Source organism: Xenopus laevis, chromosome 4S, assembly GCF_017654675.1.
Source record: "Xenopus laevis strain J_2021 chromosome 4S, Xenopus_laevis_v10.1, whole genome shotgun sequence".
Taxonomy (NCBI): Eukaryota; Metazoa; Chordata; class Amphibia; order Anura; family Pipidae; genus Xenopus; species Xenopus laevis.
In genome coordinates, this window is record NC_054378.1 from 76,202,107 (window position 1) to 76,215,618 (window position 13,512).

General features: G+C 39.7%; 1 protein-coding gene across 2 annotated transcripts in view; it reads right to left on the minus strand.

Annotated features, from left to right (window-relative positions):
* Nucleotides 1-4,513: 4,513 nt before the first annotated feature.
* Nucleotides 4,514-13,512, minus strand: part of ttc39a.S (tetratricopeptide repeat domain 39A S homeolog) — a 48,463-nt gene continuing 39,464 nt past the window's right edge. For both annotated transcript variants that reach the window (XM_018260883.2, XM_018260884.2), the window contains 3 exons: nucleotides 10,965-11,079; nucleotides 8,478-8,594; nucleotides 4,514-7,583 (listed from right to left, as the gene is read on the minus strand). In XM_018260883.2, the coding sequence (XP_018116372.1) occupies nucleotides 7,487-7,583; nucleotides 8,478-8,594; nucleotides 10,965-11,079 (329 nt within the window). In that variant the 3' untranslated portion in view covers nucleotides 4,514-7,486. The remainder of the gene's footprint in view (nucleotides 7,584-8,477; nucleotides 8,595-10,964; nucleotides 11,080-13,512) is intronic.

The window sequence follows — 13,512 nt, forward strand, 5'->3', positions numbered from 1 at the left end:
CGTTACCATTTGCTTCTTTCCAGTGTTTAATTTTGAAATAATCCATGTGGCACCTAATAGGAGAAAAAGATTTGTCCTGAAAGGCTTTGTATGAAAGTGTATTAAATGTGAGCTGCTTATGTAATGTATTTGAGACCTGCTATGTTCAAGGGTTTAGTTTTCCTTTAACTAGTTTCCCATTGGCTCATGGAGCTGGCCCTGATCCATTCCACCTGCTCTACATATCAGCCTTGCAGTTTTACGAGGTTTCAGGGGGATGATCTTGTAAATCCAGCAGTTTAAAACCAAATCCAGATAACATCAATATTCTAGACAGCTGATGTAGTAATAAATGTCCTCTGCATAGAGAAGACTGCAGTGTATGTGTTATGTAGTCATTTGACCTGCGTCAGCTGCATCTTTGCTTCTCTCACCCGCGGACCCTCAATTTCAGCTAAAACATTTTATTCACACAATGAACGAAAATGTGAAACACTGTAGTTTATATGTGCGTAGCCTCAGGGCGTTCATTGTAATGCTGCATGGAAAAATGAAAGTCCCAAAAAGACTCACTCGTCACTAGTGGACTTGAATGTTGAACATAGGAAAATGTAGTTATGTTCTAATGTTATGGATAAGGGTTCTTTTAGATATAATCATCAGTGAGTTATAAATGAAGCAAAGAGTGAAACCACTGATGAGCATCTTGGGTTTGTTTGTAAGGTACAAAATCACTTGTACAGTAACTCCGTTAAATACATTTCAATAGATCTCTGTGGCTTTGATTCTCTTCCCAAATGCCCAAATGTTTATTCCAACAGCCCAGATGCACTTGCCTTTTGGCCACGCGGTGACCTTTAAAGCAAAAAGCTTCTACTCTCCAGAGAAACCCAAATGTGAAAAGAGAATGTGGCCCACGTAGTACAGACACACTGTTTTACCCTCTGAAATGTTTGTTGTTGGGTCGGGAATGAACCTCAAGATTGGTCATCGGGAATGAACCTCAAGATTCATTTAGACATCACCATACAGAATAAAGAAAATCGTCTTTATTGTAGATAGGACTTTCTTACATCTATAGACAATATTGCAGCAATGTTTGGGGCTTACAACAGCCTTTCCTCAGGCTACGAGTACATGCAAGTATTTTATACTGTTACACATAACGCCATCTCTTGGCTGCCCCTGTGTACTACAAGCAAATTTCCACAATACAATAAAGAAACAAAATGTTATAAAAATTCACTTGAAACATATTTATCAGATTAAATACACAGTATAACACGTCTTTCCTTCTATGCCACTGAAAAACGTCCATAAATTATCTATTGATCCGAATGTAAAGCCTCTGTAAAATGTAAAAATATTCAAAAACATGAGTTAAAAACCTAAATTACCAGATGATTTTGTGAAGTTCATATACCCTATTCATACCAAATGGTGAGAGAGTACCCAGTGAAAGTATCCATCTAGCCTACTTTTGTAAACAATTCTTTCAATCTATCTGCTCCACAAAGTCATTTAGGGATCCCATCAGCCAGTTGATATTTTAACTGATAAACTCCATATCCCTTCTCAACAAAGTGGTCGGCCACGGCTTGATCTAATTTTTTCCATTTTATGGTAGACTTGTGGTCACGTATCTGCTCTATGACCATCTGTGAAGTCTGCCCTACATACAGCAGGCCACATAGGCACCCCATCTTTAGGTATTGGGTATCCCATGTTTCAGGATCCCGCAGTGTTTATGGAGGGTGTTGGTGTTATGTGGCCAGGTGACTAAATCTTAGGGATGCACCCAATCCACTATTTTGGATTAGGCCGAACCCTCGAATCCTTCTCTGAAGATTCGGCCGAATACGGAACCGAATTTGCATATGCAAATTAGGGGTGGGAAGGGGAAAACATGTATTAATACCTTGTTCTGTGACAAAAAGTCATGCGATTTCCCTCTCAGCCCCTAATTTGCATATGCGGTTTTGGTTCAGCCATGCAGAAGGATTCGGCCAAATCCTGCTAAATCTCCCTGAATCTTAGAGTGTGCCCTTACCCTAAAGATACAGGTAATTTGGTCCCAGAATATTGAGCAAGTTTCAGTAAATGATCCGTTGAGATGTGGTTCTTCAGTTTTAATCCTTATTGCTTCTTGCCAACAAAGTTGGTTTAGGAGAGACAGAATGTCAGTAAATAAGTGGACTCGGACACCCAATTTAAGAACAGTAGTTTTTTAGTAGTAGTTGTAAACAAGATAAGACTAGATTTTACATCACTGTGGGATTTGAGTTGACTTTTCAAGCCTGATCCTGGAAAGTCCAGATGTAAGAGTGCTGATTCTGGGCTAAATTTAAGTTTAAGTTTTAGAGTCAAAATTTTTTTCATGGATAGCCATACCTTGTACAATTCTGGACAACACCATAAGTAGTGAAATAAGTTCACATTTAGTCGGGTACATTTTGGGCAAATGTTTTGAGAGCCCACATTTGCGAACTTTTTATACAAATTCCCATAACCCAAGTGAACCATTTTAAAATGTTGAACTCTCCAGTTTTCATACTCCGAGTACTTGTTATACTTACTAATGGAATATGACAGTTGGGAAGGAGTAATTGTGGTATGTAAGTAGTCAGACCATTTCTTAAGAGAATGATTTTTCTTGTTTCCTGAAGACCAACGTTTTTGGGAAATTAGGTCAATGTTCATTAAATTAGGATTCTCAAGAAAATCTTCAATTAACCTTGGTAGCCAGTGTTTCTGAAGAGCATAAGATTCTTTATTTAAGAGATAAACCTGCAGAAGGAAAACAGAAAAGTGTTTGGATGTTGATCTGCCCAGGAAGAAGATGTGAAAGGGCATCTGAGGCTTCTGATCTCTTTCCTGAGCAGAGCAATATCAGAACACTGCTCTGTTTTCTTTCTGAAGGTTTGACTGTACAGTTACCAGAATTGACCCTGAGATTTGGATGCATTTTACTCAGGCAGTCTCCCTTATATTTGGCCTAAGGTGGTCCTGTTAGTTCCTTAAAGGAACAGTAACGTCAAAAAATAAGTGTTTTAAAGTAATGAAAATATAATGCAGTGTTGCCCTGCACTGGTAAAACTGCTGTGTTTGCTTAAGAAACATTACTATTGTTTATATAAATAAGCTGCTGTATAGCAATGGGGGCAGCCATTCAAAGGAGAAAAGGCTCAGGTTACACAGCAGAGAGCAAATAAGCTCTGTCTGTCTAATGGTGTTATCTGTTATCCATTAGTTAACCTGTGTCATATAGGCGTTTTTCAATTTCCGCCATTGCTCCACAGCAGCTTGTTTATATGAACTATAGTAGTGTTTCTGAAGCAAACACATCCGTTTTACCAGTGCAGGGCAACACTTGCATGATATTGTCATTACTTTAAAACACTCATTTTTTGGTGTTACTGTTCCTTTAATAAACCCAGGCAGCTATGTCCCCTTTTCCTGGGTCCATATTATTTCAAGGTTTGCCCACTAGATGGCAGAATGTAAAAGTATAAAGGGGTTTAGCCGCATGTGTTCAAGGTCTTTTCTTGGGACCTCATCTCTCTGACAGGTGTTACAGGCCCAGGGCTGCAGTTTTGGTAAAAGTTAGATGGTAAGAGTTATCCAGTGCTAGTAAGTTTTGTCATAGTTGCTCTAGGAGCAAGATAAAGGCCCAGGGATAATAGTGAGCAGCTTCCCTGTGGTGTGTTCAGTGGGTGAGTGGAAGACCAGGTAGAGGTCCAAGATACAAGACCACAGGCTGAGGATCTCCATGCGCAAAGCTCTACTCTATGGGGGGGGGAATTGCCCCAGGAGTATGGTAACCTATATCTTACTTATTTCACCTCTGGCAAGGATTCTGCTATTCTCACACTGCATTACATCTAGATGCCTATAAATTCCTTCATTTCAACTGTCCACTGTTGATAAACCTGTTATTTTGCTGCAAGAAAACATCTCTGTGTCTGGATCCTTTGCTACACAGAACAACACAAGGTACCAGGAGTTGCAGGGAGTTACTCAGGTATATGTGGGTCAGTGGCACAGTACAAGCAGACCTGGCCCTGGTCACATGCTACATGTGATGCTGTTGTTACAAAATTCATCATATTAGCAGTTAATAAAATCTTAAATTCGGAAGTGAGTGGCTGCGCCCCATAGAGGACACCGACACCAGACAAAGAGGGCTAGGGCTGTGGGCATCCCTGTGGCAGGTGTCCCCGCCAGACCCTATTTCCCATTAGACCACCAGGGTAAGTTGTTACATCATGTGCCAATACATCATTCACTTACAAAAGAAGACTGAAGATCCAAAAGATGGTGACCATGAGTTCTGCACCGATACGTGAGCAAACTCTTAGGGGTAATGAACTATGTGGGGGGGAAGCAGAGAGGGGGATTACCTAGGTTAGTAGGTAGGGGCTTTTCTTATTGTGGGGTTTAAATTCTCTTTTAAATCAAATGCTTGAACTGAATGCCACATTGTTTGACCAAAGTGTGTGATAAAGATGAAGAAAATATACATATACACATATAATTAACTTAGCAGTGAATATGCTGGTATAAATTGGCACATGTATTCTCATATATAAACATTTTACATACAAAAATATATAAAGGTAACATTAAATATTCTTTTTACAAATATTCAACTTGGTGTAGTATCATTTTTTGTTCTACATGGGGACATTTATTCACTGAATCAAGTTAAATGTGAGCCCACAACCCTAGGCAGACAAGGGAAACCCCAACAATCAGGGGACATCCCAACTCAAATATATACAAAAGACCAAAAGGGAGGAGCAGGAAATACAGTCAGACCAGAAGGTACTTGAACCAAGGAGCTTTCGTTTAAGAGTTATTTTCCCTCCTTTTTGCATAATGACAGGTTGATAAAGATGGTGTAGAGCCTTTTAATCTTTTAAATGCACTTAAATAAAGTGGCTGTGTATGTGCATGCATTAGATGTATAGTGCAAACTTGTACAGGCATGTTAATCTAGTACAATATATAAACCTGAAACAAAGAGGGGCAAGACATGACACCAGTGTAATCTCCTGGAAACCTAAATACTTTCAACATCATATTTTTTATTGGGAGTGAAGTGGAGCAGCTGTGCAAGTAGGAATAAGGAATTAACCAGATTATGAATATATATATATATATATATTCAGCCTGGACCAGTGTCTGTGCTGGTTTCAGAAGAATTAATTCTCAATTGTTGCAAATAAAGTGTAAAATTCAAGTGTGTTGCTTTGTGGAGAAAACCCTGCTGTGAATAAAACATATTAATACCTGCTTGTATTAAAATGGGTGTCTGTATGTCTTTTTATTACCACTGCCATTTGAATAAATTCCTACTCTCTCATTACATCTCATTCTCTCACCATCATTCATTATAGGTTAACCTTTTGCTTCTACTACAGGAACCTTTCTGAAGACTAGTCTTGAGAAAGGTTCCCTTAAAGGAGATGAAATGGTAACTTGAAATAATAGCGGTTAAGTTGAAATAAATATATGTACATATATAAAAGTACAGACTGGAATGTGCAGGTTCACAGACAAGTTTTCAGGTATATTTGAAGGGTTTTAATCTAAAAGGCAAGCAGCAGCTGCTGCCCATGGGACCATTCCAATAAGGCCTCCTTAGCTATTAAGATATTGAGTTTACAGTTCTTACTGTAGTGTGGATTTTATTTCAGTGTTTGTGTCCTTTTTAAAATATGAGGATAAATGAAAAGACTCCACTTGAAAATTTTCATCTTCTCTCAAAACCTGGTCCACAATGGGTTCACATAGACAAATACAAGAGTCCTCTGCACTCAACCCATGATCAATATATTTAAGACATTGAGACATTTTGTGCATACTGCTACTGAAAATGCCTTACCCTTTAAACAAAACAGGGATTACTTTGTATAGTTTTTAGTAGCTGTATGCACAAAATGTCTTAAATATATTCATAATGGGAGTCATCACATGTGAGCTTGAAATTGCTTTACATTAAGATAGCCTGAAACTCTTGTTTCTCAACTATCACAATAAGATATAATAATAATAATAATTACAAAAAGTGTTACTAAGACATAAGCTTCCTTCTTACTTCCAATGGCCCTTCTACTATGTTAGACTTCCAAGAAGCTACGAGATAATAATGACCAGCCTCCAACCTTCCAGCTTTTGCTAAATAACAACTTCCTGCATGTCCATACAGGGATCCCCAACCTTTTGTACCCGTGAGCAACATTGAGAAGTTAAAGGAGTTGAGGAGCAACACAAGCATGAAAAATGTTCTTGGGGTGCCAAATAAGTGCTGTGATCGGCCATTTGTAGCCGCATGTGGATTGTAAACCTACATTGAGACTCTGTTTGGCAGTGCACCTGGTTTTTATACAACCAAAACTTGCCTCCAAGCCTCAAATTCAAAAATAATCTCCTGCTTTGAGGCCACTGGGAGCAACATCCAAGGGGTTGGAGAGCAACATGTTGCTCACGAGCTACTGGTTGGGGATCACTGAATGTATACTGATGCTGGAAGTGGAAGTTGAGCTGCAACAAGATAAGCAGCAGGCCTAAGGAATATATAGTGGCTGCTGTCAGAAGAGAATATCATAGAAACTAGAATCATAGAAATCTAGTATTCAGCCAAGGTGACCAATGCTGTGCTAAGTTCTGTTTTTTCTCTCGAACCACAGTCTCTTCAAGGGTTGCCGGAAGTATAAGCATAGCTTCAGTTTCATTCCTTGCAGGGCCATCGATTAATCCAAAGCAACACAACTGGGGTTCTACAGATCACGTTGACATTTGTCGATATCATAAGCAGAGGAAGCAGCTGCAAGTTGGCACACTTCCACTTTAAGTCTGGGCAGGACTCAAAACTATTGACACTTCTTATTCATGAACATACTTTCCAGCCATACTATTCCAAACATAGTCAATAGGGCAGCGCGGTTATATGCCATTTTTATCGATAGCAGCGATAGATTCATTCATAAATATATACAGTACGTTCAGATGATGAGCAGACACTTATCTTTCATTGATTTTATACCGAGACACTGCTAGGCTTGAAATTGCTCCTTTTCAGGTTTAGTCTATAAATAGACATTTCATAATTATTTTTTAATTATATACCATTAATTGTTCTCTTAAAGTGCATTGAGTCACTCACAGCCGACGTATGCTGTCAAGGTATTGATTTTGTAGTATTCAAGCGTTCCTGGAATCTCTCAGTCCCTACAGATCTTTGTAGTGATTATAAAACCACTAAAAAAGTTATGGTGTTGTATAGACTAAGGTGCAACCAAATAGTGTTACCCGCTCCCAGCAGTGTGATGCCTGTCCCACGGTGTCAGGAAGTTTGTTATGGAACCTGCCAAACAGCATCTTCTTGGAGACAATCAGTTGATTTAGCTTTGCAGATGTGAAATTGCTCTAGAGATGTCCAATGAATGCTCCTATTTTCTCTGGACGTGAAATAAATAAGACTGGGATAGATCAACACCATTCCTCAGCAGCCATTTTGTGGGACAGATTTTGCTTGTTGCAGAGCATCCTGAATCCGGAAATGTGTGCGGGATTCCATGGAGTAATTCTTGTAGTTGTTTCTGACACAGAAAAGAAACTATATTAATCCCTGCAATACGTATATATCAGATTAGCAAGTGACTGGCTGTGCTTTCGAACCCAGTGAATAAGCTTTAGCCTAGAGGATTGTTCATTGTTAATGGAACATTTGACTGATATTGGGCTTCCGTCCCAACATCCCTAAGGTTTTTAAGAACAGCACTAAACACGCATGAACATGTGTTTAGGATCACATTGTTGCACAGTGCTTGGGTAGGCCACATATCAGTTGGGCAGGCCACTTGGCTGGCCCCATTGTGGGACCAATAAACTGCCAGCTTGGTTTGGAAGGAAGCTTTTATTGGCCTGTGTATGGCCACTTTTAGACTGTAAGCTTCACTGATGTAGAATATCCAGTGGCTTAACTAGATGTTGCTGGGCTCCACAGCAAATTATTTTGCAGGCCCCCAAAATGTCTGGAGGTTGAACTGTTTTAGCAATATTTATTGAAATTGTTAAGGCCTCATGGGACCCATATATCTCCTGTGCCCCCCTGCAGCCCCAGGGTCTACTGCAGCCCCAGGGTCTACTTCCTCTGTAGTTACGCCCTTGATCATATCTGTAAAGCACGGAGGAATACGGCATCACTTTAATGACAGGGATAAACAGCACCATCACACAAGTTCCCTAAAGTATTTTTGCATAATATGAACAAAAAAAACACTTAATTACAGGGTCAAAATTGGATGGACCTTTGCAGAATATTTAAAAAAAAACAAAAAAAAAAAAAAAAAAAAACTTTCCTCTGCCTTATGTTCAGAAATTCATTATCAGGAGACATGAATGTTGTTAAAGTTCACTGCAAAACGATTACTATCATGTACTCGCAGGCACATACAATTCCTGTGTGGTGTTTGTGAACTGCACTGACTCACTTGGCATTTTCCAGAAGTGGAAGGGCATCCTCTTTCATTTCCATCTCAATATACAGGAGGGCGAGCTCCAGCATGGCATTGGGAATAAGGTAATGGTCATATTTAATCTTTTTCTCACTAAGGATAAAACAGGCAAAATTAAACTAAGAATTTACATAAGAGTCACAACATAATGTTTGTGTATCCAATCCATTATTTCAGTCATCTGCATATATTTTCATAGCAACATTAGACTAACTAACCTGATTAGGTATTTTGTGTTACAGCTTCAATTATTATCCTGCTATAGGTCCAAGAATATCTTCAGTAGCAATTCAGCATTTACTCCAAATCTTTAACTTTAAAGGAACAGTAACACCAAAAAAATTAAAAATGCTAATATAGTTAGTCAAAAATGTAATGTATAAAGGGTGGAGTGACTGGATATGTAACATAATAGCCAGAACACTACTTCCTGCTTTTCAGCTCTCTTGGTTTCCACTGATTAGTTACCAGTGACTTGAGGGGGGCACATGGGTCATAACTGTTGCTTTTGAATCTGAGCTGAATGCTGAGGACCAATTGCAAACTCACTGAACAGTTATGTCCCATGTAGCCCCCTTAAAGTCGCTAAAAAGCAGGACATTTCTGGTTCTGTTAGACTTCCAGTCCCTCCAGCCTTTATAGATTTCGTTTTTGCCTAACTAACTGTATTGTAATTTTTTTATTTTGCACAGCCTATCTACCAAGTTTTTATTTTTACACTGAACTGTTCCTTTTAGGTGAACATCACCTTTAGTGAATTATGTGGGTTGTCTACTATAAAATACTCACACTGGTTGTCTCAGTAACTTGTTCTAACCCATAATGCATGCTGCATTCACCTCTAAGCTAGGGATCCCCAACCTTTTTTACCCGTGAGCCACATTAAATTGTAAAAGAAGCTGGTGAGCAACATAACCATGCGAAAGTTCTTGGGGGTGCCAAATATGAGCTGTGATTGGCTAGTTGGTAGCCCCTTTGTGGACTGACAGCCTACAGGAGGTTCTGTTTGGCAGTACCCCTGATTTTTATGCAACCAAAACTTGCCTCCAAGCCTGGAAATCAAAAATGAGCTCCTGCTTTGAGGCCACTGGGAGCAACATCCAAGGGGCTGGAGAGCAACATGTTGCTCACAAGCCACTGGTTGGGGATCACTGTTTAAGTGGATGTAACTGAATTACTAATTAGCAATGCTGCATGTGTTTTACAGACAGTTAAAATCAACTTTCAAATCAGTGGTGTAACTATAGAGAAAGCAGTTACAAACATACACACTCCCCAGCTGCTCTCCTACTTAAAGGCAAGCTGTCGGCGTGAGATACCAGGGTGTGGGTAGGATTGCCACCTTTTCGCCGGGGGGAGGCGGAGGCTATGATGCTACGATTAGCCTATCACTGTGTCAATCATGGGGAATCCTGCCCGGTTTTCCTAATTTGGAAAACCAGGCAGAAAGTTTTGGCCCGGGCAGCACTTCAAAATACCGGGTTGTCCGGGTCAAAACCGGACAGGTGGCAATCCTAGTGTAGCGGGAGCAAATTCGGGTAGCAGGGAGGGACTTGTGATGCACACCCGTGGGGGGGGGGGAAGTTGGGTAGTTACCCTGTTGATTTAAACATTTTTGCTTCAGTCTGCAGTATGCATTACAGATAACAAGTAATCCTACAGGGAATTGTTATAAGTGTTAGCTTCCAAGCAACACCATGCGCAGATGTATTGTGTTTGGGGTCCTTGATCCTTCCCTGTCACCCCAAGATTGTTTCACCTCATGGAGAGAGACACAAGTGCTAGGCTGATCACACATGGAGGGAGATGCTGGTGCAGGTGGCCATGTTTCGTGCATGCACATAATGAACACCTTTCCCAGCACTATTATTATGCTCATGCATGTGACATCATAATGAGCAGGCCCAGATTCGTGGAAAGGCCCAGGTCTAGGGCGGCAGAATTGTAGGGGGGGGTGGCAAGCACTGGGGATTCGCAGGTGATACAATAGTTTTTAAAAATTCCTGTGCACCAATACCCAATACTGAAAATTTGCACATGTACAAAAAGGAAGAGGAGGGGGCAGGGCAATGAACATCTGCGGGCCTAGGGGCGTCTGCTATGTAAATCCAGCCCTGATAATAAGCAAAAGCTCTAATACTTTTCTCAATGCTCAATCTTTATTAACACACACACCTATGGTGAGGGGGAAACAATTTTAGGATGATAGGTGCCCCTTTAATTGTGTATCTGTAATGAGATGCTCACATAAGTCTTTTATCTTTTTGTTTTTACAACTATTTTTCCAAGAAATTCCAAAACATTCCCCTGATGATATGGCTGAAGTTCAGCTTCCAGCACTGTCACGTGAATTAAATCTAATTCAGCAACAATACTTGATGGCTATAATTGTTCTCTCTTAAGCTATGTTCCAACAGCGATATCTCAATTAGCAGTTGCATGTTGCTCACTTTCACTACTCACTTGAGTTGTATGTAGCTGAAACTCTTCACTGCTTCAGGGATTCGACCCAGATACTTGTAGCAAAGGCCTTTCATCAGCTTCACCACACACTGATCATCTATCAAGAATTCAGAAGCTGCCAAATAAAAAGAAAACACATTTCTATTATATATGACAAAAAGTAATGAGCAAGATCCATAATCTGAAGCAAAGTTATCTAGGGAGGCGATAGGAACCACTCAGAAGAAGTCAACAGGCCACAGAGAACCATCACCATTTATTTTAACAACCATGTGTGTCATTTGTTACCCATGCCTTTAGACTGTAAGTCTTTGTGAGAAGGACCCTCTATTCCTACTGTTTTATTCTGTAACCATTGTTAATATGTTTGTCATAAATTAATTGCAGCCCTTGTACATAATATAATTATTTTAATGGGCTAAATACATTTTCCCCACTTGTCTTGACTGCTATTTGCCTAGACCTTCAGAGAGGCACTGGATGCACCTCTTGTTATCAATCAGTGGTGTGTTTACTTCCAGAAATTGTAAAGCTGTGTACATACAGTGGTGCTTGAAAGTTTGTTAACCCTTTGAAATGTTATGTATTTTTATAGGAATATGTAGGAATATGTATCTAAAGAATCATCTGATTTTCAAACAAGTCCTAAAAGCAGATGAAAAAACCTAGTTAAACAAATGATACAAAATTATATATGATTGTGTATTTATTGAGAAAAAAATGATCCAATAACAAATCTGCATATGGGTAAAGTAGGTGAATACTTAGGATTATCATATCATTTGAAGTTGAAACCAAAGCCTTGTGCTTTCAGTCAATAGGATGACAGGTATGAGTGAGAGACCCTGTAATTTGTGTATCATGGCTCAACATAGGAGGTATCTGAGGAACTCAGAAAAGAGTTGTTGATGCCCATAAAGCTGGAAAAGAGTTTGGACTCCACCAATCAATAGTCAGAAAGATTGTGTACAAATGGATGAAATTCAAGACCATTGTTGTCCTATACATATGTGGTTGATCATCAAAGATAACTAACTGCAGGGTGTCTAATAGTCCAAGAGGTTACAAAGGAACCCAGGGTAATTTCTAAGCAACTGAAGGCCTGTCTCAAATTGGCAAATGTTGATGAGTCCACCATCACAAGAACCAGGTCCGCTCTTGCCATGAGGTAAGGTGAGAAACTTGCCTCATGCGGCATGGAGCGGCCAGTTACTAGGGGCGACTTTAATGACTTTAAGAGCCAAATTTCAGTTTCTTAACATGTAAATTTTACTCTGCTAGTGCAGCAAGCACAATAATGCTCACTACACTAGCGATATGGCCCCTCCTGGACCTGCTCTGAAGCTAAAAGTTGAAAGCATGGAGCTGGGGGGGCGACATCAGGGCTGCTGCCCCTGAAGCACCGCTGAGGAGAACAATGAACACCAATGGTATATATGGCAGGGTAGCAAGGAGAAAGCCACTGCTCTCCCCCCAAAATATTGCTGACCATCTAAAGTTTGCTAAAGATCATGTGGACAAACCAGAAGGATACTGAAAGAATGTTTTGTGGTCGAATGAAGCCAAAATAGAACTTTTTGGCTTAAATGAGGAGTGTTTCATTTAGAGAAAGAAAAACACTGCATTCCAGCATAAGAATCTTATCCCATCTGTGAAACATGGTGGTGGGACTGTTCTGGTTTTGGCCTGTTTTGCAGCATCTGGGCCTGGACAGCTTGCCATCATTGATGAAACAATGAATTCTGAACTATACCAGAGAATTCTAAAGGAAAATATCAGGACATCTGTCCATGAACTGAATCTCAAAAGACAGCCAGTCATACAGCAAGACAATGATCCTAAACACACAATTTGTTCTAACAAAGAGTGGTTAAAGAAGAATAAAGTGAATGTTCTGAAATGGCCAAGTCAAAGTCCTGATCTTAATCCAACTGAAATGTTGTGGAAAGACCTAAAGCAGTTCATATGAGGAAACCCACCAACATCCAATAGCTGTAGGGAGAAATGGGCTAAAATTTCTCCAAGTCGATGTGCAGGACTGATCAACAGTTACCGCAATCCTTAGTTGCAGTTAATGCTGCGCAAGGGGGGTCACACCAAATACTGAGCTAAAGTAAGTGAATACCGGTTCACGTACTTTTGCCACTTTTGATATGTTATTGGATCTTTTTTTCAATAAATACCAAATAAAATAATCTCTGTTTTATTTGTTAAACTAGGTTTTCTTCATCTACTTTTAGAACTTGTTTGAAAATCAGAAGATGTTTTAGGTCACATTCATATAAAAATATAGAACATTTTAAAGAGTTCACAAATTTTCAAGCACCATTTTATTTACTTCTCAATAACGCTTCTGCCTTATGCAGAACTAAACAAACGTGCCTTCTGCTTGTTGGCCGACACTTTGAGCATCATTTAAAGCAGTGCAGCAGATAAACCGTTGGGAGAACTATACAATCTGCAGTCAGAGCAAATGGGGACACATGAGAACACAATTCAAAAGATCACATTGTAAGAGAAATTGTAGAGAACTTTTGATGCATACATA